The following is a 26,860-nucleotide window of genomic DNA, read 5'->3' as shown; positions in this document are numbered from 1 at the left end:
GAGTCCACATATTTTTGAAATAGCCCCTAAAACAAAAGGTATAACCATCATCATGATTGGCAATATTATGCTGATGCTACAGTAAAACAAACAACAGCAACAGAAAAATGTACAGTTTCAGGGCTGGGAGGAAAGTTAAGCCTAGAAGCTTAGACTTAAATGTCATTTTTAGTTTCTAAAGTGTTTCCAAGTTGGATACTTCCAAGTTTGGACGTCAGGAGAAAGAAAACAAGGTCCCCCGAGGCCACGAGCAGAGGAAAGGCTATAGACAGAGAGTGACTAATATTCTCCTTCCTGCTTTTTATTTGATTTATTCGTTGAGGAAAAAACAACAACAGATATGAGAACTGCTGATATGCGGGCTAGCCTCATGCCACCATGCGTGGGCCTTGGAAATCCGTCATTTCTGTCTCCTTGTGATTTTGTGTGTTGCTGCGTAGAGCAAGAACCCTGGCCACAACCCTTATGCCTGCAAATTACAGCCTTGACCCTTCAAAGTCAGATACAACCAATACAACCACCATTTATTGAGAATCTATACTTGCCAGCACCTGGACAAGGTGCTTTCTCATATGGTTGAGCTGGGTGAAAGGCTGGGATGAGGGATACAGCCAAAACCTGGGCATTCAGCAGGGGCCAGTGGGGATCACATGCTCACCCCCAAGACTTGATCTGAGTTTCACCAAGGTAAGCATTTTCATAGACCTTCTGAGTACTTTCCTTTATAGGCAATAGGAGAATTTTGCTTCTTTTTTCTTTCCTGTTCTTGGCAGCTTGGTTTTTTTCATGTGCTCTAATAGCCATATATTTCATTTTCCACCCACCCAGACTCCTTGCTCCTTCCCATTCTGTCTGGGGAGAACTCGTAAATGTCGTTCGTCACAAATCCACTCTCGATGCTCGCCAGAGTCACAAACCCACTTTCTGAAGGGTTCACAGCCATGTTGTCATAGTCACAAGACAGGTCCTCAGGAGTGGCTTCTCCTGAACACACGCGGAAGGAGATATTCTTCAGGTCTGGCCGGGGCTCAGTTAAATCAGCTTCACTTTGTTTTCTTATCACATTATAAACCTCCAGGTTTGGGCTGTTCTCTTGGGGAGGAGATGGCCAGATGGTGTGTTGCTCCTTAGTGCCAGGGTCAGGCTGTTCCCGTTTTCTAGGAGAAAAGCAAAACACTGTATTTTAACCACAAGGGGACTGAGAGTATCCCTGTGCTTACCTGTTCAGACAAGAGGAGGTATTTCTGTACAGTTGCTAAGCCATACTTCTCACCTACCTGAACTTACAGGCCAGGGCTTGGGGTGGGGAGAACAAAACAGAGGAAAGGATTACATGGAAAACAATTGTGTATCTATCATTCACAGATGCCAGTGTGTAGGCCAGAGGTAGTCACAAGGGTCCATTGAGCACCGAAAGGATCCATGGATTTGGATGGATGGGGAAAAAAGTCACCTCTAATTGAAATTTAGCATACCCTGTTGTGAATGCAGGCAACAAACCACATTGTAAATATTAGTAATATCTATGTCTTTGTCACCAACAGAAATGGTAGATTTTTTCATATCATAACATTTATCATTTCAAAGACACAGATGTCTTAAAATATATTTTATACACATCTCTGCTTCAAAATTATGATAACTATAGCTACTACTAAATAAGAAGCATTAGTAAGGAAGCATGTGTATTACTGTGTCTCAAATTCATATTTGGAAATACTTTGCTAAACTACCTATCAGTATAATTGCTTTATTTGTAATCTCATATATTTTATTTTATGCATTTAAAAATATAGTTCTGGGAAGGGATTATTAGGCTCTATCAGACTGCCAGAGGGGCCTGTGGCACAAAAAATGCTTAAAAATCCCTGAGATGGAGAGAACCCCAGTTTCAGAGTCACAATTCCCAAATTCTGGTGAGGTGTTTTTTTTTTTAAATTTTTTTTAATAATTCAATTTTATTGAGATATATTCACATACCATGCAGTCATACAAAGCGTACAATCAATTGTTCACAGTACCACCATATAGTTGTGCATGCACCAGAGGGGTTTTAAATAGAGTACAAAAGGGAAATCAAGAAACAGCTGCAGAATAAGCAGGTGTAAAATATATTCAAAATTTTAAAACTGAATTCTACTCTACAGAGTGAAAGTAAACAACAACAAAAAATATTATAATAATAGCTAACATTTGGTGAATGTTTACTGTTTATATAAGGAAGTGATTGAATTAGGTAGGTCCTACATTGAAATCTTACTAATTCATATTAAACTGGTGATCAAAGGGAGTCAAATCTTAAGTTAGACCTTAGTTTACCTGTTCCAAAATGGGACTAATAGGCCTCATCTCTGTATACAACGATGATGGGGAATTAAAATGTAAATGAGCAGAGCTCTAAGTACCTCAAAAATGGTGATCCAGAGCCTAACAAAGGGGCTGTAGGCCACTTAGTGTAGCTAATCTATAGCTTGTGTATTCAATTAAATGAAAAGCCATTTAAAAGGAGCTTGGCTATTTCATTTTGAAATAAGCAGTTTAGTTTCAGATTTACCAAAATGCATTGGAATGGTTATTTTCCAATTGGCTCACAATCCATTCTTTGCTCACACACTTAATTTTCTGAGTGAGGTTATACATTCATGAGAACACTTTTCTGGGTGATGTGTGGATACTCAGGAGGCAAACAATACAGTTTCATCCCTGAAGTAGTTTAAAATCTTCCACACTTACAGAAATTAAAATACTAGATCACTGTCTTAATTACAGCTAAGCACAAATTCCCTGATCCCATCAGAAAATATACTCTCACTTGGAGCTGCCCAGGCTTTTAATGAAGCAGGGCAATGTCTAAATCTCAAAGAGTGCCTGTTAGCAGAAGACACAAAGGTTTTCACAATGAAGATTTCACTTGCCTCCTTCTACAGATCCAAACCCAACATACAACTGCGGTGACCACAAGAAGGAGGAGAAGGGGGATGCTGGGGATAAGAATGTAGGCAAGATTCAAGCCAGCTTCTGAAAAGAAAAACACACACCAACAGCATTAGTAATGTTTTTAATGTTAATTATGCTTTCAAAAACACACTTTTAAAAGCTTAATCAACCAAAAGTATTCCAAAGAGCCCATTCCTGCAAGGAAATAAGTTGATCCTTACTATTCACAGATTCTGGATTTCTGAATTTTCCTACTTACCACAATTTAGGTGTAACTCCCAGATTAATACACAGGGCACATTTGGGGTCATTTGTGGACATGCACAGAGTGGCAAAACTTTGAGTCACCTGACATGCATGTTCCTGACTGAGGTTAAACAAAGCAATGCTCTGCCTACTGTAAACATGTGTCCTTTTCATGGTGTATTTAGTGCCACGTGTTTTGCATTTTTTTCTTTTTGTTGTTGATGTCCCTGTTAAAAATGGCCCCCCAAGTGTAGTGCTGAAGTGCTGTCTTGTGTTCCTAAGGGCACTTATGGAGAAAACACCTGTGTTAGATAAGCTTCATTCAGGCAGGAGTTACAGTGCTGCTGGCCATGAGTTCAATGTCAATGGATCAACTATATAGGCAATAAGATATCTTTAAGCAGAAACACATATAAAACGAGTTTATATACTGATCGGTTGTAGAAAATGTGATCAGAGGCTTACAGGAACCTAACCTTCTATTTCCTGTAGGAGCAATGGTTCAAGATTTGCTAGTTCAGTGTCACAGCAACTAAATATAATATAATACAATATCATGAACAATGTGAGTTGGATGTAGATATACAGCTACCCAATTAGCAAAGAGTTTTCTAGTTTCAATAAATGAGCACTTTCTACTTGTCTTTTTATCCTAAGTAATAGTGAAAATAAATTTTAATTTTCTTAATAGAATTTTTTTTTTTCAGAGAAAGAGATTCTCTCTTGTCTTTACTCTTCCTTAGCAAAAGCAGAGACTCTTGGGCAGTGTTGATGCTTTTGCTGCTAAAGACAGGTTTTGTAGTTCCTAAGGGAGGGTGGGGGAGAGGGAGGGAAAAAGAAAGCAGGTAAGGAGTTTTGGTGTTATTCCCAGCAAAGAGAAGGTCACACAAAGCTCGTGAATTAGACCATAAACCTTCCCCAAATTTCTGACTAAGACTTACTGTGTTGAGATGGGCCCATGAGCTTTGACTGAAGAGCACTCAGAAGGCTGCTTTTTGTGTTGTTTAAAACTTACAACCAACCAGACATCAAAGAGTATTACCAAGAAAGTGAAAAGGCAACTACAAAATGGGAGAACATGATTGCTAACTACATTTCTGATAAGGGTTTAATATCCAGAATATATAAAGAACTCCTACAACTCAACAACAAAAGATGAAGAATCCAATTTTAAAATGGGCAAAGGTATACCAATGTTCATAGCAGCATTATTTACAATTGCCAAAAGATGGAAACAATGCAAGTGTCCATCAACAAATGGATGGATACACAAACTGTGGTATATACATACGATGGAATATTACTCAGCAGTAAGAAGGAATGAAGTCCTGAAGTGTGCGAAAACATGGATGAACCCTGAGGACATAATGCTGAGTGAAATAAGTCAGACACAAAAGGACAAATATTGTATGATTTCGATAATATGAACTGATTAGAATCTGTAAACTCATAGTCATAAAATTTACAATATTGGTTATCAAGAGTTAGAGTGAAGCTAGAGAATGGGGAGTGGTTGCTTAATATGTACAGAATTTTTAACAAGGGTGAACTTAAATGTTTGGAAATGGAAGAAGTGTCATTTGCTTGTTATTGGGATTATAAGTAATAGTGCTGAATTGTAGGTGAATATGGTTGAAAGGAGTTGTTTAGTGTTATATATGTCACCCTAAGGAAAGGTAGAGGTCAAAATATGGGAATGTATAACATAGTGAACCTTGTGGTAGACGATGTTTATGATTAACACTACAAATATAAATAAGTTGTTTCATGAACTAGAACAAATGTATGACACTTGCACAAAGAGTTAATAATAGAGTGGTATATGGGGGAAAAAGTACCTATTGCAAACTATGGATTATAGTTAACAGTAATATCTTTCTACTCTTTCATCAGTAACAAATGAACCACACCAATACTAGGGGTCAATAATGGGGGGGGTAAGGGGTATGGGGTGTTTGGGGTTTTCTTTTTTATGTCTGTTTGTTATTTTTCTTTTTGAAGTAATGAAAATGTTCTAAAATTGATTGTGATGATGATTGCACAGTGAGGTGACGATACTGTGAGACAATGTATACTCTGGATGGATTATATGGTATCTGACTATATCTCAATCAAATCTGCAGTTTTTTTTTCTTTTTAAAACCTATGGGGGGAAAATCAGATTTGAGTCCATAGACTCCTTAATGGATTGACCCAAAGTGATAGGTTCAATCATATTGTGAATATATGTTCTGTGACATTTGGAGATTGTATCAGTCAGGAAATAAATGACATAACCTAAGGGTTTAGTGAAAAATCACTTAATGAAGCAACTGTTTACAGAACTGTGGGCAGGGTTAAGGAAACATCCCTTGATAGTGAAGTGCCAGGAATCCCTAATGTTGGGAAGCCCTTCAATCCCTAAGCCTGAAGGAACAACTGGAGGGAAAGGAGTTATCAGAAACTGGAGAGAGCTTGAAGCCATGGGAGGGGGCTGGCCAGACAGGATCTGTGGCCAGTGATGAATACAGTCACTGCCAGAGTAAGAGAGAGAGGGATAAATATCTGGCTTCTTTCTCCTTCCACCCTTCAGTGTCATTCAAGTACTACCCATTGGCCAAATGCAAACAAAAACTTGGGAGGGCACATCGATGTTTACAGTGGCATCACTCATGATTGTCAATAAATGGAAACAGCCCAAATATCCATCAACTGATGAGTGGCTAAACAAACGGTGGTGTATACATATAATGGAATGCTATGCAGCTGTAAGAAGGAATGGAGTCATGCTGCGTGCAACAACGTGGATGAACCTTGAGAATATTATGTTGAGCTAAATAAGCCAGAAACAAAAGGACAAATATTGTATGGCATCATTAATATGAAGTAACTCTAATGAGCAAACTCTGGGAGTTAAATTCAAGGCATAGATTATCAGGAGATAGTAGAGATTGGGCAATTGATACAGAGTACAGAATGTTTAATAAGATTGATAGTAAATGTTCAGAAATGTATAGCACAATATTGTGTGATGGTAGCATAATACTGTAAGTGTAGTTAACGAAGGCGAGTGTGAGTGTGGTTGGGAGAGGAAGGCTAAGGTCATGTATGTCACCAGTAGGAAAGCTAGAGGATAAAAACTGAGATTGTATAACTTAGGGAAACCTGGAGTATGTGATGATGGTGGTATAAATATAAGAAAGTTCTTATATGAACTAGGACAAATGTATGTCACTATTACAAGGTGTTAATAACAGGGTGGCACATGGGAAAAATACAGTTAATGCAAACTAAGGTCTATAGTTAACAGTAACATAGTAATACTCTTTCATTAATTGTGACAAAGGCACTATACCAAAGCTAAATGTCAATATAGGAGGATATAAAGGGTATGGGATTTTTTTCTTCAGAAGAAATGAGAATGTTCTCATATTGATTGTTGTGGTGAATGCATAGCTATGTGATTATACCAAGAACCATTTATTGTACACTTAGGATGGATTGTATGGTTTGTGAATAAAACTGTTTAATAAAAAAAAAAAATGGGCAAAGGACTGGAAGAGACATTTTTCCAAAGAATATACACAAACAGCCAATAAGCACATGAAAAGATGCTCAACATCATTAATCATCAAGGAATTGCAAATCAAAACCACAGTGTGGTATGACTTTACACCCACTAGGATAGCTATTAATAAAAAAACAGAAAGTAACAAGTGTTGAGGAGGATGTGGAGAAACTGGAACTCATATATTGTTGGTGGGATTGTAAAATGGTGCAGCCACTGTGGAAATAAGTTTAGAGGTTCCTCAAAAAGTTGAAGATAGAATTACCATATGACCTGACAATCCCACGTCTATGTATTTACCCCAAAGAACTGAAAGCCAGAACCCAAACAGATATTTGTATACCAATGTTCATAGCAGCATTATTCACAATGGCCAAAAGGCAGAAGCAACCCAAGTGTCCATCAACAGATGAATGGATAAACAAAATGTGGTATATCTGTACAATGGAATATTATCAGCTGTAAAGAGGGATGAACTTCTGATGCATGTGTACCTTAAAGAAATCATGTAGAGTGAAATACCCCGGACACAAAAAGACAAATATTGTGTGATCTCACTTATATGAAATACAAAGAATAAGCAAATTCATAGAGACAGAGTAGGTTATAGATTACCAAGGGAATAGGGAGTTGATTCTTAATGGATGCAGAATTTCTGTTTAAGGTGCTGAAAAGGTTTGGGTAATGGATATTGCTGATGGTAGCACAATATTGTGAATATAATTAATACCACTGAATTGTACACTTGACAGGGATTGTATTAATTAGGGTTCTCTAGGGAAACAGAATCAACAAGAGATACGTATAAATATGAGATTTATAAAAGTGTCTCACGCAACTGTGGGTATGCCCAAGTCCAAATTCCTTAGGTCAGGCAACAGACTGGCAACTCCAATGAAGATGTTCGATGAACTCCTCAGGCAACAAACTGGCAACTTCAATGAACTCCTCAGGAAACACTTCGCTTGTCAGCCAAAGAACTGAAGGTCCTCTCTCGGTCTCGCTTAAGTCTTCAACTGATTGGAGCTGACTGAATTCTCTCATTGTGGAAGACACGCCCTTCGTTGATGTAATCAGTCACAGCTGCAGCCAATTGACTGATGATTTAATAAACCAGCCTTCTGGTTTATTAACCAGCCACAAATGTCCTTGCAGTAATGGTTAGGCCAGTGCTTGCTTGACCAGACACCTGGGTACCATCACTTTGCCAAGTTGACACATGAACCTAACCATCACAGGGGTTAAAATTGGAAATATTCAGTTGTATTTTACAAAAAAAAAAAAAAAAAGAATAAAAAAGGATTATTAAAGAAAACTTAGAACCAGAGAATTTTCCCTCAAGGAGCATCAGGAGGAATCAAGAATTGAGGACTGACCCCTTCCTACTCTGACTGATCCAAGATTCTCAACCATCTAGAGGTTGTTGCTTTGTTTCTCTGTGAGGCGATGAACCTGACTGCTTAAAAAAAAAAGACATTTTAAATACCACCAATAATAACAATGCAGCAATATAAATGCCACTTATTTGCCTGGCACTTTATAATTTGTTTAAAGCATTTTTAAACATTACATCATAGTTTATTTTATGGACACCTAATGCTTTTAGGTGGGTAAAAAAATATTATTACCTCCATTTTGCAAATGATTAAACTGAAGCACAGAGAAACTAAGTGGTTTTTAAAGTTCTCCAGTGACAAAATCCTCTTTGAGGCTGAAGGTTCACAAGCATTCCAGTGTATCAGCCCATTTTCTTGTGCCTTGTAAGATTTATCTTTTAAAATGTTTTGTCCATTTCCTCTGTCTGTTTTGCAGTTTAGTAATCATGGGTATTATGCATCACAGCCGAATCTTTCTGCTCTTATTTCTCTACCTCCACTTTCTCAGCCACTGCCGTGCAAGCTCTCTGGGTAGTTCCCGAGGCTCCGACTTCCCATCTTCAAGCCAATATTTCACCTCTTTCACTAGTTTAATCTGTCCCATTGTCTGACAGCAGCTCCATTCACTTACGTCACTGTGAAACTTAACATTTAAGAAAGTTTTTGTAAAGTCACTGATGCTGTGTCTAGTTCCATTTTTTTCAGATTTTTTTAATTGCAGTAAAATATACATAACTAAAATCTGCCATTTTCACCATTTTTTCAGTGTACAATTCAGTGGAATTAATTACACTCACAATGTTGTGCAACCATCATCACTATTTCCCAAACTTTTTCATCACCCCAAACAGAATCTCTGTACCTGTTAAGCAGTAAATCCCCATCTAGATCCATTTCTAAATAGCTGTTCCATTTTTAAGGACAAAGTAGGGGAATGTAACCATTAGCAATTTGTGATCAGAGGAGGCCCATTATCTATTTTTCCCAGGACAGTTCTTTACATACCTTTACTTTCTTCGAATGTTTTTTTGGTATCTTCTTTCCGTGAGTCTTTTGGAAGAAAGGGCTCTGTTCTCTCATCTGGAGAAAAACACATGGACTTGAGAACCCAGAAAATGGTATGATAACCCAGATATTCTTTGAGGTCCTTCCAGGTGCAAGGTGGGATGCAACAAAGCTGTAACAATTTGACCAGTGCAGTTTATAACAATAGAAAGGTAAAGCCTTGCATGTGCTGCTCCAGAGGTTTAGTTGTCTTCATCTTTTAGGCGAGACTCTTGCTACCAAGGATCAGGTACTGAAACAGCAGTTGGCATCAAGGTACATAAAATACTGAGGTGCCAAGAGAAAGGGCCAATGATTTATTTCTAGGATCCTAAATTGTTAGCTTGGTTCACTTCCATCTCATTAGATTAAATTATTCATTTCACATGGTGAATAAGGATAAGTAACATCCAAACTTTGCAACTGTTGCTTTTCAGCTTTGAGAGAAATGACAACACTGCAGAGAGTGGGACTAACGAACTCCTTGCATGACTGGGTGTGGCATATATCTGTCCAAATGGTCTGGGTTAATGCCAGTGGCATTTTTGTGGAATAATCTGGTCTAAAGAACATACAGCTCTAAACCCATGAGGAGGGGCTGTGAAACAACACAAATTAACCCAGATCTCAAAATGACAGGCTCACCTCTAGTCCTTGTAGAAGGAGCTATTGGTTTCTCTGTATGGAAAGAAACAGAAAAAAAATAACTAAATTTCTACATCATCCAGCTAAAATTTACCAGAGCAAGTCACTCATGTGTTCGTTTATTCAGTCATCCAACACCTGATAATTAGTGTTACCAGGTGCCAGGAGCTGGATTAGTAGTCAAAAGGATCACTTTTGCACAAAGACCAGTGGTGTGCACTAGAATCTGATCAGCTTTCCCCAGCTTTTTTTAAAATGTGTACTTTAAAACACTTAATTATGAGGATTTTCAAATATATACAATAGTAGAAAGGCTAGTAAAATGAACCTCCATGTACCTGGCATGTAGCTTCAACTCTTATCGACATATGGCTAATCTAGTTTCAACAATAATCTTGACTCCTCTCCCACCTCACCCCCTGACTGGATTATTATTTTAAGGCAAATCCCAGATATTTTATCAATTAATATTAGGGAATGTTTTAAAGAGCAACAAACACTAATCTCAAAGCAGTGGAAGTGGTTGGGGTTGGCCCTTCCCAAGGAAGATGCTGCTGATCCAGAACCTCGAGTTATTTTAAGTATTTCAGAGAGCCTCAGGGAAGCGAGGTTGCACAGATAGCCTACAGCATCTGATGCCTTTACTTTTGGCTGGAAGTGTGTTGATCCCTTGTGTTGATAGTGAGTCTGGGGTTCACAGGGACAAGCTCCTTAAGGGTAAGATGTTAGAAATCACCATCCTAAGTCCAGGATATCAAGTCTTTTCTCAAGTGTCATTCAGAAAGGACAAAAGCCTTTAATCGTAATTCCATACAATGCGTATGTAGAGGTGATGCACATCCATTTATTTATTTTAACAACACTTATGTAGTGCCTACTGTCCTAAGTGTTTTGAATGATATATTGTATATGATAGGCACTGTTCTAAGTGTTTCATAAAAACTAATTCAATCCTAACAACCTTACAAGGTAGGTGCTATTATTATTCCAGTTTTATACACCGAGAAACTGAGATATTAAGTAATATGCCCAGTATCTCACAATTAGTAAGTAAGTAGCTGAGCTGGGATTTGAACCAAAGAAATTCAAATTGAATTAAATGCTAAAGAGACAAACTCTGTACTAGGTAGTGGGGTTACAACAGCAAATGAGAAATAGTCCCTGCTCTACAGTCTACAGGATGGCCATAAAAATCGGGAAATATAGGAGAATATTGATACATATTAATTTCATGATATTATACTGCAATAAATAGTATATTTATTGCCAATATATGATCTGTTCATTTTGTTGTCCCTCTGTAGTTCAATCCACTGTGCCAAATTGCAACAAACATGGTGTGCTAATGCAGCATTTTCATCAATCTCTACACATGTAAAGATGATTTTCACTGAATACACCCATGCCTTTAGTATACCCCAGAAGAAGTAATCAGGGGGTTCTGATCTTTCTACTATAATGCTCATTCTATATGGCCTCATTGTCAAACCCAGTTTTAGGTATCATTCCATGAGTCCCTTGCCACCCTGATGTAATGGGATGATGGTGTACCATCTTGGAACTACGCTGGGTGACCTTCCTGTACCCATCAAGCAGAGTCTTTAATTGGCCAGACATGACATGTTTCCAGACTTCATGCCAACCATGTATTCAAGGGTACGACTTGTAAAAAGGCGAAGTACAGTGTGGGAGGTGCTATGATTCTCATAGAAGGAACATCTAACCTAGTTTGGAGGGTGCCTGGAAGGCTTTCCAGAGGAGGTTGCTTTTTTAACTTCATATATATGAAAATTTGCAAGAATAGTACACAAATTCCCATATATTATTCACCTACATCCCCTAATATTATCATTTTACCACATTTCATTTGCTTAATTATTCTCTCTCTTTCTCTCTCTCCACACACCTATACCCCATATACATATACATACATACATATATGTGCATATATGTATATAGATGCAATTTTTCCTGAAAGTAAGTGGCAGACATGGCACCCCTTTTACTCCTAAATGGTTCAATATGTATTTTAAAAAGCGGAAGCATTCTCTTACGTAATCACAGTACAAATTATCAAAACCAGGAAATTAGTGCCGACACAACACTATTATCTAATCTACAGACCTTATTCAAATTCTGCAATTGTCCTAATAATGTCCATTATAGCAAATGATTATCATCATCATCATCATCATCATCATTGTCCAGGATCCAATCCAGGCTCCCCTGTTGCACTTAGTTGTCATGCAGAAAGGTGATATTTAACCTGAACCTGAAGGGTGAGAATGAATTACCTAGGAAAGAAGTGGAGGGTGTTCCCAGCACAGGAAACAGCAATTAAGAGCTCTTGGGGAACTGCAAATAGGGAATGGGATGGGAGAGCAGTAAGAATGGTGAGAATTGAGTTTGGAGAGGTAAGCAAGGGTCTGATCACACCGAGCCTTTTATGGTATGCTAAGAGCAAGAGATGTGAATTTATCCTGAGGATGGGCAGCCACATAAAGGCAATATGTTGGTTTTTCTCTGTGTTCTCTCTTCCTTCTGCCAGATCCATTCTCTGTCCTTCTGTGTCCTGGGAGGCCAACCCCTATGGACTGTGACATTGGGGCTCCCTTGTCCTTTGGCTTCTGGTTGGACTGAGCCAATGGGAGGCAGAGGCAGGATTTTAGAGCACAGCAGAAAGAGAGGTTCTGGAATTTATTCCCATGGCCCCTCTCTTCCTCCTCTTAGTTTGGCAGTAGCTGCATTATGTGGTTACAGCTTCTGCTGTGTTGCTCCTGTTCCATGACTCCAAGTCTTCTCTAGATTCTGGTAAAACCATTTCTTCCTCTTACCCCTTTAGCCTAGGGGTGGTAAAGCTTCCCATTGTTGCTAGTCCCTGGGTGCGTCACCATCTCTTGCTCTTTGCCTGTACCTCTGCAAATATTCTTTTCTTATATTTTCCTCAAACCCTTTGAGTGTGCCATCTCTTTCCTGCCAGAACTCCGTCTAAGTAATACAGGCAACAACACAAGTAACAAACAGACTGATCTAAACAACAACAAACCAAAATAGGTACACAAATAGAAGGATATTAAAACAAATTTCACTTTTAAAAGAATATTTTAAAAGTACACAATTTTGAATCATGAAGCTAATAGAACGGTAGTTAGAAAAGTGTGATGGAAAGCCAATTTCAACAAGCGCCTTGCTTTCACTGCCCTGAAAAGGCGACCTCTTGGCAATCTCCCTGCCTGAGGCAACTCCGTATGATGGTGAGCGGCAGATCGTTGGAGAGAATTGATCTGAGGGGCTGAAAAAGGGAGAAGAAAAACTGCCTGGCAGCAAAATTGCAGTAAAAGCATAGTCAAATCCAAACAATTAAAAAACGACAGGATTATTTAATCCCAAATTAGATACAACTAACAAGTTATTCTACTCCTGTCTGGATACAATGCAGAATTGGTGCCAACCTCTTGGTTTTAGGGAAGTGAGAAATTTCAGGGACAGATCAAAAATCACTTCAAATTTAGATCTAAGTCAGTTGGAGGTGTCTGGGAAACCTCGGCACAGTGAGACTAGGGCTTGTAGCCAATTCGCAACACTTAACAGATCTGGAAGCAAATGCCAATTGAATTTGCAAGGCATTATATGTAAAGGGTGCTCCGGGGAATTTAAACCTGCTTACCAAAGTGCCTGCTATCTTGCCCTGATGCTGGTGAAATTGGTGTACTTTACCAACTACCTCCTCTGGTCATTACGTTGCCTGAAAGTCCCAGAAAATAATCTCATATGGCTGTAAGAAGACTTGCAGGAGCAATGGCTAGCTTCCTTTCATGTTATTCTTTATTCTGAGCTCCCCCAGCCAACCTCAAATGTGGAAAGAATAGGAATTGGTGGTTGTCCACTTAGAGGGCTTTTTTTAATGTTCTGAGGTTTCTCGTAATTCCTGCTTTAGCATACATAAATCAGACAATTTCTTTTCTTCATCCCTTCTCTTAGCATGGTAACCCATTCATTCCATTGCTAGAATTACTCCTCAGTGAGGGAGTGTCCTTACATTTCCCTTTACAAGAATTGCACATGTTTAACACCCCAGGCATTTGCAATCAGCTTTCTCAGAGACCACACAACAAATTCTTGGTACTAGACAGCTGCTTATGAAATGAGCGAGGAGGTTGAGAATTCTACTGCATAGCTTAGGAGAGGATTCATTACCATCGGAATATTTGCAAATGAAATTGTTCTTCATGTTGCATCGGTCGTCGTTCCACTGGAAGACGTAGGGGCCCCCGATGCCGGCGGGCGCCGATGGCTGATGGTACATGACCACGCAGATCTCACTGCCACAGGAAGGCTCATCCACGTACCAGTTTCTGGAGGAAAGGGGTCAACAGTTAGGGCAACTGCAGAGAAGACAAGTCTTCAACTTCAAAGTCTTTGTTTTCCCATCAAGTTTCACCGAGCCATGAATTTAAGATTCTGCTTCAGAACACCTTACAGGATTAGGAAGGAATTGAAGTACTGCCAACAAGTAGAACCACACGCTTTCTAATATGAAGGTCACAATCAATCACCTGACATTTACCACAACCTCTTTGCAAGGAGGCGTATATTACCATATGATGTCTGCAAAGTAATTATGAGGAAAAGGCAACTAGCAGGCCAGTCTGGATGATCTTATTTCTTTCTTGCTAATTGGGGTTTATGTCTCTATTTTTAGAGACCAGATGCATTGAGGAGAGACAGAACTTGCCCTGCTCCCATCTCTCCTGTGCCTAAGCAAGCACAACTGTCTTCTTAGCCCTGAGAAGCAGAGGAAAAATTCAAGCATTCGAGCAAGATATAGAGGCTGTCAAGGCAGGTGAGGGGGTGGGGACATGAGCAGGAGGCCCACTTAGTGTTTTTCAGTTTTTAGTTCTCACTTGTGCAGGCTGATACTGGTCTGGAGGTGTGGGGGGTGATGGGGGGAGGGTGAGGAGGGTGCTCCTGCCCCCACCTTGGCTTCTGCCACCAAATTTCTTGTCTTTGTCTCCTTAGCTCCCTGAAATGATGCCTCAGCAACTTCAGCTCCACTGTTCAGTGACACTTGGAATTAAGTGGTGCTGCCACCCAGTTGAATGTGTATGCACCAGGTTAAAGCCCTGGGATTCCACAGAGTGTCTAAATGCTGGGAGCACCCATCCCATGTGTTGGTTCAGGGCTGAACGTTTTAGTCTGCCTGATTATCTGCCTGGAGCCCAGTTACCATCCAGGGCTCAGAGCTTTCCCTGATTCTCAGACTATATAGATACACCCTGCTCCTCTGCTTAGCTCCTGTCAGGGCCCCTCCTCAGAGAAGAGGTAGCTAATAGATTGGTCTCTTGGAAGAGCCACAGTACTGTATGTTTGGGTCCTGTGTTGCTTTCTACGAAAGGGAGATCCTTTGCTGACTTCATTGGGTTGAATTTGCCTGAACAGTAACTGAGCTTGTAACCCTCCTTGGATACTATGCCTGGACAGCTGGGAGGCCCTGACTGGGGCTGGGCTCAGCACCTCATTGGTTACCTCCAACCTATTTTCCAACCTCCTTGGTGGGCCTCCTGCCCTGACTTGCTTGTTTCCCTTCCCATTAGCCTTATGGCTTTGTGTTATTTCATCTCATAAATAGATTGAATGTTATGCCTGGCACAAAGTTTCTGGACCCAAGCCCACTGATAGAGGAAAGCCCAGGCCCTCAGGAGGACTGCCACATGGAAACTTAACAGCATAGCAGGTATACATGGTAATGATTTACCCTGTTCTTCCCCCAAAGGGACCTATGGCCATTTACTCAGATAACTATAAACTTAAGAAAGAGGAATATCCAAATATTATGAAGAGTGTTCAATACAGGGTGCAAGTTGCCATTGAAAGCGAATAGTTGAAGTGTCTTCAAGACCCCCATTAGAGTGGGACCGGATATTAAATGGAGTTCTGGCCAAGGCCAGCTCACAGTGGGACCCACCTAATGGCCATTCCCCAGTTCTCAAATACATAAATAGAATAGACATATTTGGTAATCAGTACAGTCCCTACAGGGTAAGAGCTATCATAGGGAAGAAGGCCAAGTAGAAGCCTCTAGAACTGCACTGTCCCCATTCCTCCCAAGGCAAGATAGTAAATCTAAACCAACATCTTACCCAGAGGAAGATGGCAGAAAGCAAAGTCACCTTTAAAGGCCTAGAATATGTAGGGGTGGTGTGCCTCGTCATACCTTTACTTAGTTAACTAGTCTGGCTCCTACAAAAACCAGACAGATCCTGAAGGATGATACTGGCAAAGCACAAACTCAATCAAATAAAAACTGCAATTGTAGCTCCTCTGCCATTTGTGGTATCTTTGTTATAGTGGGTTAACACGCCCTTGGGACCTAGTATGCAGCTATTGAACACATTCTTTTCCATCATTATCAGAAAGAGACTCAGTAACAGTTTGCATTCATTTGTAATGGATAACAGTATACAATTATGGTCTTGCCTTGGGGATATACTTATTTTACTACCCTCTGTCTTAATATGGTGTGGGTGTGACCTGGACTGCCTAGACATACTGCAGAAAATCACCCAGGTCCACTATATTGAGGACATCATGCTAATCAGACCAGATGAGCAAGCAGTGGCTAGTACACTAGGGGCTTAGAAAGACTCATATGCTCCAAAAGAACTGGAGATAAATCCTATGAAGATTTAGGGACCTGCCACTGCATAAAAATTTGTAGGTGCCTGATGGTCTAGGGAATGCCAGACACCACTTTCAAAATTAAAAGAAAAATTATTGCATCTTACAATAATTTGAAGAAGGAAGCATAGAACCTTTGAGTTCTAGAGGCAGTATATTGTACACCTGGGAATATTGCTTCAGGTGACATGAAAGACTGCCTGCTTTGAGTGGGGTCCAGAGCAGGAAAGGACTCTGAACCAGGTATAGGCTGTACTGCAAGCAGCCTTGTCTCTTGGGTCATAAGATCCAACAGATCCTATGTTACTAGAGATCTAGAGATTACAGTGGTGGGAAAATGATGTCATAGAATTTGTGACAAGCCTCAATGAAAGAATCACAGTACTGACACTAGGATTCTGGAGCAAGCCCATGCCATCTGTAGCAGAGACCTATATACCTTTTGAAAATGAATCCTGGCTTGCTACTGGGCACAGAGCACCAGGAGACCATGTGGACCAATCTACCCATCCTGAGTTTGGTACAGTCAGGCACACCTAGTCATAAAGTTGGATGGATCAAGAATTGATCTATTGTAAGATGGAAGAGGTGTAACCAGGGCCCAAGGGTACTGTATGAACAGGTAGTGCAAACCACCATGCCATTCACCACAATTGCCAGAGCCTCTCTGCTCCCACGTATAGTTGCATGGAGGGATCCATTATGACTAGCTGAGAGAAGCAGCTTGAACTTGGTTCATGGATAGGTCAGCTAAGTATGGGAGTACAAGCTGAAATGAACAGTAGCTGTACTACAGCCCCACTTAGAGGTAGCCCTGAAAGATAGGGGACATTCTCTTGGTAGCTGAACCTTTAGTTGGTGCACCTAGTTAGCCATCTTGTATGGAAAGAGAAGTTGTCTGAGGAAAGAATATATCAGGACTCAGGGACAGTGGCAAATATCTTGGCCAGCTGATTAGGAGCCTAAAAGGAGAAAGACTGAAAGACTGGGGACAAGGAGGTCTTGGATAGTTATATAGATAGACACATAAGTGGACATAAAGTCTAAGAATCTTTCTATCACATATTAAAGCCCACTAGAGGTCATCTACCATAAAAGAGGCAATGAACAACCAGGAGACAAATTTGACTCAGCCAGCTGATGTCAGCCAGTCACCTCAGTGCTGGTGCCACAGATGCATCAAGAGAGTAGCCATGGTGGCAGGGATGGAGGCTGTGTTTGGGCCTAACAGTACTGGCACCCACTCACTAAGGCTGATCTAGATACTAACATCCAACCTGCCAGCAACAGAGACCAACACCAAGTCCCTGATATAGCACCAGCCCTTAATGAAACCAACTTGACTCTTGGTGGCAAGTTACTACATTGGACCCCTTCCACCCTGAAAGAGACAATTATTCACTTTTATAGGAATGGACATACAAACTGGGTATGTGTTTGCCTTGCCTGACCTCAGGATCTTGGCCAGTGCCACTATCCAAAAACAATATTTGATCTATTTGATATATATAAAGAGAATATTTGATATACAATACTTGATCTACAAGCACAGGGTCATAAATAATAGCTCATCAGACCAAGGAACCTATTTTTTAGCAAAGGAGGTGCAGGAGTAAGTACTCACTCATGGAATTTATTAGTCGTATCACAGATTGCAGCATCCTAAAGGTGCCAGCCTGACGAAAGTGATGGAATAGCTTGTTGAACACACAGTTGAAGCCCAAACTTAGAGGCAATACTTTGTGAGGATGGGGAGTCATCTTCCAAGACGTAGTGTACACTTTAAATCAATGACTTTATGTCCTGTGTCCCCAAGAGTAAGAATACACAAGTCTGGGAGCCAAGGGGTGGAAGCAGGAGTGGTGCCACGTACCATCACTGCGAGGACCTGCTTGGGGAATTTGTGCTTCTTGTCTCTTCAATGCTGGGCTCTGTGGGTTTAGAGATCCTAGTTCCCAAAAGAGAATGCTTCTGCCGGGGGTTACACCAAGAGTCTTGCTGAACTATAAGTTAGGGACTCTGGTGTCCAGAGACCAGCAGGCAAGAAGAGGAGTCATTAACTTGGCAGGAGTTAATTAGCTCCAATAATTAGGAGGAGGTAGGTCTGCTGTTATACATTATGGGCAGGGAGAAATATTTTTGGCACCCAAATTATCCGCTTGGATACCTCTTGGTACTCACTTGCCCAATTTTGATGATAATTGAGAAATTTCCAACAAGCTATTCCATCACTCTAGTCAGGCTGGCAGCTTTAGGGGGGTGCAATACGTGGTATGATTCCTGAGGGATGAGGGTGTGCGCCATGCTACAAGGCAAGTCACAGACCTGCGGAGGGTGAGGGGAATCTAGATGGCTAGTAGAGAAAGGGGCCCAGGGAGTATCAGTTGTAGCTTTGAGACAAGCTGTAGAGATAGGGAAGCTAGTTCATCCTACTAACCTTCCTCCTCTAGGTTTCTCCCATGAATAGAGGTCCACAGAATTCTGGAGGAGCTGCTCCCAGAACTTATATGAAGATGTATATCTGATTAGCATAACAGGTGGATTTCAATAGATGCCAAACATGATATTTTACATGTGGTAAGTTTAAAAAAAAAGATATTTTAATCTGTGTCCTTTTGATTGATAATGAGTTTAAACTTCTCCTCATATGATTGTTTACCAATTAAATTTTATATTGTTTGAACTGTCTACTCAGGTCTTTGGCCTCTTTATCTTTTGGGGCCTTGATGTTTTATTGATCTAAATAAACTATCCTCAAAAGATAACTTGTCAGATTTGTTACAAACATTTTTCCAGTCTTGCGTCTGCCTTTTCATCTTGATATTTTTTGATGGGCAGACTTTTAAAAATGTTATAGTCCCTATGTGTCCATTTCACTGCCTTTCTTAGGGAGGGATGACAGCAATGCATTGGTGCCAGGGTGGGGTGAGAAGTGAGGGAGTCCTGAGGCTGTGAGTTTAGGAGGATCCTACAAACTGCAGCCTTTCTGAAGACCCATCTTGGCCAATCCATAGAGTGAGATCTTGGCTCCAATTTCTTGCCCATGATCACAGTTCCTGGGGTCTGGAGTCCTTTCCTGAGTCTCAGCCCCACAGACCTTCCATCTCTCACTGGAGTCCTAGTCCAGAAGGCCTGATAGGCCGAACCACTAACTTGAAATGTCATGGGCCAGTGAAACAAAGCTCTGGGCAGCACCCACCTGAACTGAGCTCTTTGGCAATCAGCAGGGTCTGAATCAGGGCTGAGTTCACCACCTCCACTACACTGCTTTGGTCCATGGCTATTGCAGTGCTACTCCTCACCCACTCAGGGCTCTGCCTGGCTGGGCCTTCTCTTCCCCACCAATTTGGAACCGTGGATCCAGCCCACCTTGTTTTTGAGTTAAGTCAAGTGAGTCAGCTGTAGATTCCATACACTTACCTAAATTTTGATGTGCTGCCATCGGTCCAAGCATAGAAGTCCTGGCAGGCTGTGCTATTGCTCTGTTTCTCCTCGTGCCTCCTGAGTCCAATCCAGAAATCACCGTCAGAAGCCAAGAGATTTTCAATGAACATTTCTATCAGTCTCTGCTCATCTTCAGACTCAATGCTGACTAGCTGGCCACCATCTCTCCTGCAGGCTTCTCTGGCTTCCTCAAAGTTCAGTCTTCGAGAAGCATCATGGAAGTAAATGACTTTATAACAAGGCCTCTGAGTCCCTCCCCGGCAGACTGGCTGTCCTAGAAGAAAAAAAAGAAGACAGTCTATTTCATCATCCCTAAAAGTATACCAGACAGGGATGCTCGGAGGCATTTGAATGTTAGTATGTCTAGGCAGGAATTCTGATCCCTCATCATTGGACTGTTATAATGTTGGTTTAGGGTTCCCAAAGCAAATACCCCCTCCAGCTTGCGGATGCTGTGATTTAAACTCCAGTGCCCATATTGTGCAGAGACTCCGTGTTCTGTTTCAATGCACTGTTTAGTTCCATTATAGATTCTTGAAAAGCACACATTTTTTTACTATCCTTCAAAAGAGAGGTATATGAAGATTTATGGTTTCACTTAAAGGCACTTTCACACCCTGATGGCATCTCAAGGGAGAGTGTGGTTTAAAGTGAGTATCTCTGAGTATCCTTCAGGCAAGGGCAGCATTCTGAAGCCAGGGGTGGCTCCTCTACCCTGGAATCCTCTGCCTATGTAGCAGAACTGAGAATTCACTCAGTCTCTGGTATAACCAAAAGCTGAAAGCAGCAGATCCATGGGGTTTTTGGCTACTGTCAGTCTCTCCTGACCTTGCCTAAAGACAACAGCTGAGGATTACTGAACTCATACCATGTGCTAGGAACTATGCAACAAGCTTTACATTTATAAACATACTTTATCTCATTCAATACTCACAATAATCCCGATTATAGATCTTGTTTATGCCCCATTTTACAGATGAGAAAACTGAGGCTCAGAGAAATTAAGTAATTTGGCTAAGGTCACACAGCTATCAGCAGTACTCCCTGAGTCAGAACCCTGCTCTGATTACAGGGTCACCGTGGTAACCAGTGAACTGTACTGCCCACCCCCGCCCCGGCTCAGGTTGCACTGGGAACCCATGCAATGTATCTCATCTGGCTGACACCTAAAGGGCTGATGACCATCTCAGGTAAACGGACGGGATTTTCCCGAGCAACCAATAAGAACTCGTTGTCCAGTACACACTGCCCTCACTTGTGTTTGGGTGACTGAAGCCTGGCTGCATCTGAAACATTATATTCATTATACACCTTTTTGTCAATCAGCATTTATGGGGTGTACACTCTGTGCCTGGCACTGTGCTAGGGGCTGGGAATACAGAAACAAATGCCTATTCTTTTCCCACAGGAGCACACAGTATCTAGATCTGAATGTACACAAGTGAAAACCAAATTTCAACAAGGAGAATAGTCTGCAACGCAAGAGCCTACTATGGGCTGTGGGTGTGAAGAGCTGCCAGAGAGTAAGGGATAAAGGATTTTGGTTTGGGGAAACCGCTTTTCAGCCCTCCTGGAATGTTCTCACTTTCCTAACTTATTTTGCAGCTGTTATTCCCAATCTGTCCAGAACACAGGGCAAAAGGCTGCAGCTGGTTAACTGCATTATCAGTGCTAAATGGGAACAGACAACACAAAGATAACCCAGAAAGTGTGCATCTTTATTTTTGATTTCTTCTCTCATCAACCCTTTATAGAAATTCTCAATAAGCAACAGGTGAACAGGAGTTTGCGTCTTCACCTGATCCTTCTGCTATTGCTACAAAACCGAGACGCTCTAACTGGACTAGTCCACTAGCAAATTATAAGGCCTCAAAAAGCACAATATTCTCACCAAGAAGGTGTTCCAGAGAGCCAGGGGACCACCAGCAAGAAAGATTGGGAAACTGCTTGGGGAGGGGCTGGGCAAGCCAATCTTCTGTGATTCCCTAAGACGGCTCCAAATCAGGCAGCAGAGGGTAGGTGAATGACTACAGACAGCCCCAGAAACCACCAGCCTGATGACCTGCATAAGTAAACTGGAGGTGAATTTACTGGCAGACCCACATTTCCACGTTGGATTATCATAACACCTCAAAAGAGCTTCCTCTGTGGTCCCACCCTGGCCACACATCCCAAGGCATCTGGTGACCTAGAGAACTGGTGGGTGACTGAGAGAGGCAGAACTGGAAAAAGGCCCAAGGGCGCATCTGGTTCCCCTGCCTTCAGGAAGTGTCTTTCTCTCACTTGCAGGAAAGGGAAGGGCCAGAGGGCCTCTGTTCCCCACGGCCGAGGACGGAGCCTGTGTAGCCTGATCCAAGCAGTTTAATTGGTTAGCGTCCCCTTTGGCCGCCTCGCACGCCATCCTGGAACCAACTTTAGGTTCTTTAAATCAGTTTTGTGAGCCGGGATAACTGAGAGTGAAGGAGGTGTCCATCCTCCTCCGCAACTCTTAACCAGTCCGTCGGCGCCCGCGAAGGGGCCCTGAGGAAGGGGCCGGGACATCCCCCCCGCCGCGCCCGGACCTGCAGAACAACTGGAGGAGGCAACGAGGCAGAGCACTGTACCTCCTCTGAGATACAAGTCCGCGGCTGCCATGACACGGTAGAAGAAAGGAAGCAGCAAGAGTCACTCCCCGGAGTCAGGCGGGGCTCGTCCCGCGCTAACTGTGCTGCTTTCCCGATCTCTAAGCGCTCTCATTCCAGGCGCTGCATCCAGCCATCCTCCCCCCAGAGGGGACCCGGAGTCGCAGGCAGGGCTCCCACGGCACCGCCGATCCTGACCCCTACTGAGCCCGCGCCTCCGGGGCTGCCTCTCCCAGTGGCCGGGAGGTGAGAGCTGGCTGGTGAGCCCGCCCCGCGTGGGGGTCCCGGGGACTACGTGCCGCGCTCGAAGGAGTGGGCCGAGGGGGCGCCCCTGGGGCAGACTTGTCCGCCGCCGCCAGCCGACGCCCCCCGATCCCCCAGTAACCCCGGGCGGGGAATGAACTTCGCGCTTTCCGGGATACGCAGGGAACTGGGACGGCGCCGTCTCTGTGCCGCAGAGGGTCAGAGGAGAGGCGCGCGGCCCGGAAGAGGGTCAGCAGCAGCGGGGCGCAGACAGTCCATCAGGCGAGTCCGCCCGGGCAGCGGTCCCCGCCCCAGCGCGCGCACTCACCGCTCAGCAGGCGACCCGACGCGCCCCGCGACCCCGCCAGCAGCACGGCCAGCAGCATGGCCTGCAGGGTCGCTCCGGGCTGCATGGCTGTGCTCGGGTGTCCCCTCGGACGCCGGGGCGCTGTGGCGGTGGGGCAGGCGGACAGGCAGCGGCGTGCGCGACAACTGTACCCGCGGGGGTGGCGGCAGCAGCATCTCCCGAGGACAGAGGGACCGGGCACTGGGAAGAGGCGGGGAGGGCGAGGAACCAGCCTGCGGCGCCACCGCTCCCTGGGACGTCACTGCTGGGAGGGCAGCCCGGCCGGCTGGCCCGCCCCGACGGCCTCCTCCGGCACATTCGGCGCCAGCCACTGGGCTGGCCCGAGGGGAGCGAGCCGGGGAGTGGAGCCAATCTCCACCCTCAGCTTCCCAGGGAGATTCTGCGTTTGCCTAGTGCGCAGTGCGCCGGAAAATCCCAGGCTGGCTTCTCTGAAATCTAACCGAGTGCACTGTGGCTAAAAACAGGACCACGTCTCACCTCTACTTCCGACCATCCCCTCACCCACCTCCCCAAGTTCACCCAGCGACTTAAGCTCTGCGGTGTGGGCCAGTGGGAGAGGCAAGGCACTGAGACTTCCCTGGGGCGGGGACGGCGGCTGCTCCGGAGTTCAGGCTACACCTGAGAAAGGGATGGTTGAGACAGGGAACAGCTGCTCAAGCAGGAGCAGCAGGCAGTGTGCCTACTGGCAAGGCAGGTTATGGCATTCAGCATGGGTGAGAAGGTGGCTAAATCGGGGTTCTCTTGGCTGAGAGGAGAGCGGCTTCCAAAGAAATTTTGGTCCCCCTTGCTTCTGCCTGCTTACTTGTCCTGCTTTTCCAAACAACAGGCAAGAAAGTCTAGATGCTCCCAAGGCCTTGAGGCACTGCGATTCCAGACTAGCAGGACTGAATCCAGGCTGGGGGGTTCTGTTTCCTTATCAGCTGATAATATGGGGAAGCTCTGCTACTGCAGAAAACAGAAGCCTCAGCAGGATGAGGATTGACCCTTATGGCAAGTTCATTTACAACTTGCTTCTATGTCCTGATTAGAAAATCTCACACCCAACAAACATTCTTTCTAGAAACTCCTGGCTATCAAAACTATCAAAGAGAGAACTGTTACAGTGAAAAGAAGCACTTGAGTTAGCATGTGATGTGCAGTTTCAAATTCTGTTTCTTCACTTACTGTCTGTGTTGTCTTCAGCAAGCCCCGTTGCCTCTCAAAGTTTTTTTTTAACTCTTAGTTACACTAGCAGTTACCTTAAGAGTTTTATGAGGGTTAAGTAAAGTAAATATATATGGAAGTGTGCAGATAGCTGGGCACAGAACCTAATATCAATTGAAAAGGGCTCATTTCCAATTTTACAACATCTACTACAGCTTAGAGAAGCTGTTCCTTTGTCTGTGATATTTAAATGGTGACCAGAACTCTCCCTTTGATTCCCTGGACCTTGGTTCATATTGGCTTTGTTTAGGTAGGCAGTCAACCTAGTGTGGTAGATTGCATTATTGTTCCAAATTCTTTATCCCTCTCTGTATCCAGGCCCTTTACCACTATCCACTAAAGAGGCAGAATATATTTCTCCACTCCTGGATTTTGCATTACACCATGGGACTTGCTTTGGGCAATAGAACGAGCCAGATGTTTCTAAGCCTAGACCATAAGAGGTCCCACATAGTTTTTTTCTGTTTTCTTACTTCTCTGCCACTTTCTGAGAGAAACATACCCCAGGTATCCTATTGGCCCCAAGGGGAAGATGCCTGGAATGGAGTTGCCTCAGTCAGTTGACAGACTTATAGCAAGAAGCAGAGCTGTCTGGTCAAGCATAGATCAGCAAACCCTAGCTGACCTGAAGATATGGGAGCCATAATAGGTGGTGGTTGTTTTAGACCACTTTGTTATGCAGTATGATTGCAGCAATGGCTCATGATTACACCTGGCAATGCAGGCAGTTATTACCTGGAGAAGGCTGTTTGCCAAAAGGGCTTACAAAGTGGAATTTATCTTGGTCCAGAGTCTAATCCTTACTTTGGCAAGCTCAAACACAATCTAACTAAGAATAAATATATTTACAATTGAGAAATATAATCATCAGGAAACCAGATATTTGCATTGGCCTGATGAGCACATATTCTCCCTGTGGATAGGCAATCCCAATTTAGAATTTTTTATATGGCCCCTTTGTAGACCTATCTTCCTTCTGTTCAAAACTTTTTTTCCCAAATAGTGTTCTGGGCAGAAAAATGCTAGTTGTCTCTCAATATTCATTCTATACAGCTTTCAGTGATAGAGTCCCCGAGTTTTAACAAGACAGATGGCCACCCATCTGCCTTGCAGCTTGGTGTGGCCCTATGATTAAGTTCTGACCAATGGGATGTGAGAAGAAGGGATATATTCAACTTCCAGATCATGATCTTTAAAGGAACAGGTATACAGTCAACTTTCCATTGCCCCCATCTGTTGGCTCAAATCTGGACACAATAGGGGGACTCAGCAGTCATTCTCAACCACAAGATGGGAGCGGCCTGTGGACACTGACAAGCAGCAAGATAGGAGCTTGGCTCTCTGATGATTGTAGAGCTTCCATAGCATCTCTGGGATACTTAACTGACCAATTTTGTATGTGTGTAAGAAATAAGCCTCTATTTCATTTAACTTCTATTGCTTTGTGCCTCTCTGTTACAGCAGCTGAACCAATATCTTAAAAATGTGGGTACCAACACCAATACTGTGGATCAATAATAGGAAGGGATAAGCGGTAGGGGAGGATTTGGGTTTTCTTTTTTCTTTTTATTTCTTTTATGGAGTAATGAAAATGTTCTAAAATTGATCATGAGGATGTATGCACAATTATGTGATGATACAGTGAGCCAGTGATTGTATACGTCAGATGGTTTGTATGGTGTGTGAATATATCTCAATAAAAATGCACTTAAAAATTGTAGGTACCAAACAATTGATTTGATTTCTGCTTACTTGATTACCAGAATCCATATTCTAGATGATTTTTAACTGACATTTCAGTAAGTCCCAAATTTCTTACAAATTTCAGATGGAAAATAATAGCAATTGTGTGAAAATTTTACTAGCTCAACTCTGATGTTAACTTCATTTTCCTTATTCCCAATTTCTGAGTGGGTACTTTATTGTTATCCCTATGTGTTGACAAGTGGCCTTGGACTAGGACTGACATCATAAAGAATATTTCAAATGAAGAAACATTTGATAACAAAAGGTTGGCTAGTGAAAACTTCCAGACTTCATTTTTATGAAAAAAATTTCTTAACTGCAAGTTGAATTTGTATCTGAAGAATGGTGCCATTCCTTTCTCTTCCTCCAGTGACTGGATATGAGGGTGGCCCTTGACTAAACTCTGACTGAGTCCACAGGATGAATCTTTTCAAAGCTCAGTCTATGTGGTTAGGGAGAGCCATTAGGAGAAATGCAGTTCTGCAATATCCCCTTTCTTATTTGAAGGAAGCTCAAATGAGGCAAAATTTGAAACTGATTAGGAGATACATGAAGGAAATGAATACTACTCTATATAATAGTCTGCGGAACCAGGGGAGTAAATCTCCCTGGCAACGTGGAATATGACTCCTGGGGAGGAATGTAGACCCGGCATCGTGGGATGGAGAACATCTTCTTGACCAAAAGGGGGATGTGAAAGGAAATGAAATAAGCTACAGTGGCAGAGATTCCAAAAGGATCCGAGAGGTCACTCTGGTGGGCA

At 42.7% G+C, this 26,860-nt stretch overlaps 1 protein-coding gene across 3 annotated transcripts; it reads right to left on the bottom strand.

The window, feature by feature from the left end:
• Positions 1–285: 285 nt before the first annotated feature.
• LAYN (layilin) lies at positions 286–23,375 on the bottom strand. 3 transcript variants are annotated; one of them, XM_037841389.1, is made up of 7 exons: positions 23,110–23,375; positions 19,894–20,191; positions 13,993–14,150; positions 9,796–9,828; positions 9,112–9,186; positions 2,916–3,018; positions 286–1,157 (listed from the first exon to the last, which is right to left on the bottom strand). In XM_037841389.1, exons 1-7 carry the CDS (start codon positions 23,192–23,194, stop codon positions 794–796), a joined length of 1,116 nt encoding a protein of 371 aa, XP_037697317.1. In that variant the 5' UTR covers positions 23,195–23,375; the 3' UTR covers positions 286–793. The 3 variants fall into 3 exon arrangements, with proteins under 3 accessions (XP_037697317.1, XP_037697318.1, XP_037697319.1); XM_037841390.1 differs by lacking the exon at positions 9,796–9,828; XM_037841391.1 differs by lacking the exons at positions 9,112–9,186; positions 9,796–9,828.
• Positions 23,376–26,860: the final 3,485 nt, after the last annotated feature.

This window comes from Choloepus didactylus, chromosome 6 (genome assembly GCF_015220235.1).
Source record: "Choloepus didactylus isolate mChoDid1 chromosome 6, mChoDid1.pri, whole genome shotgun sequence".
Classification (NCBI taxonomy): domain Eukaryota; kingdom Metazoa; phylum Chordata; class Mammalia; order Pilosa; family Megalonychidae; genus Choloepus; species Choloepus didactylus.
The sequence above is the reverse complement of the archived record's forward strand: the minus strand, read 5'-3'. Positions and strand labels throughout refer to the sequence as shown.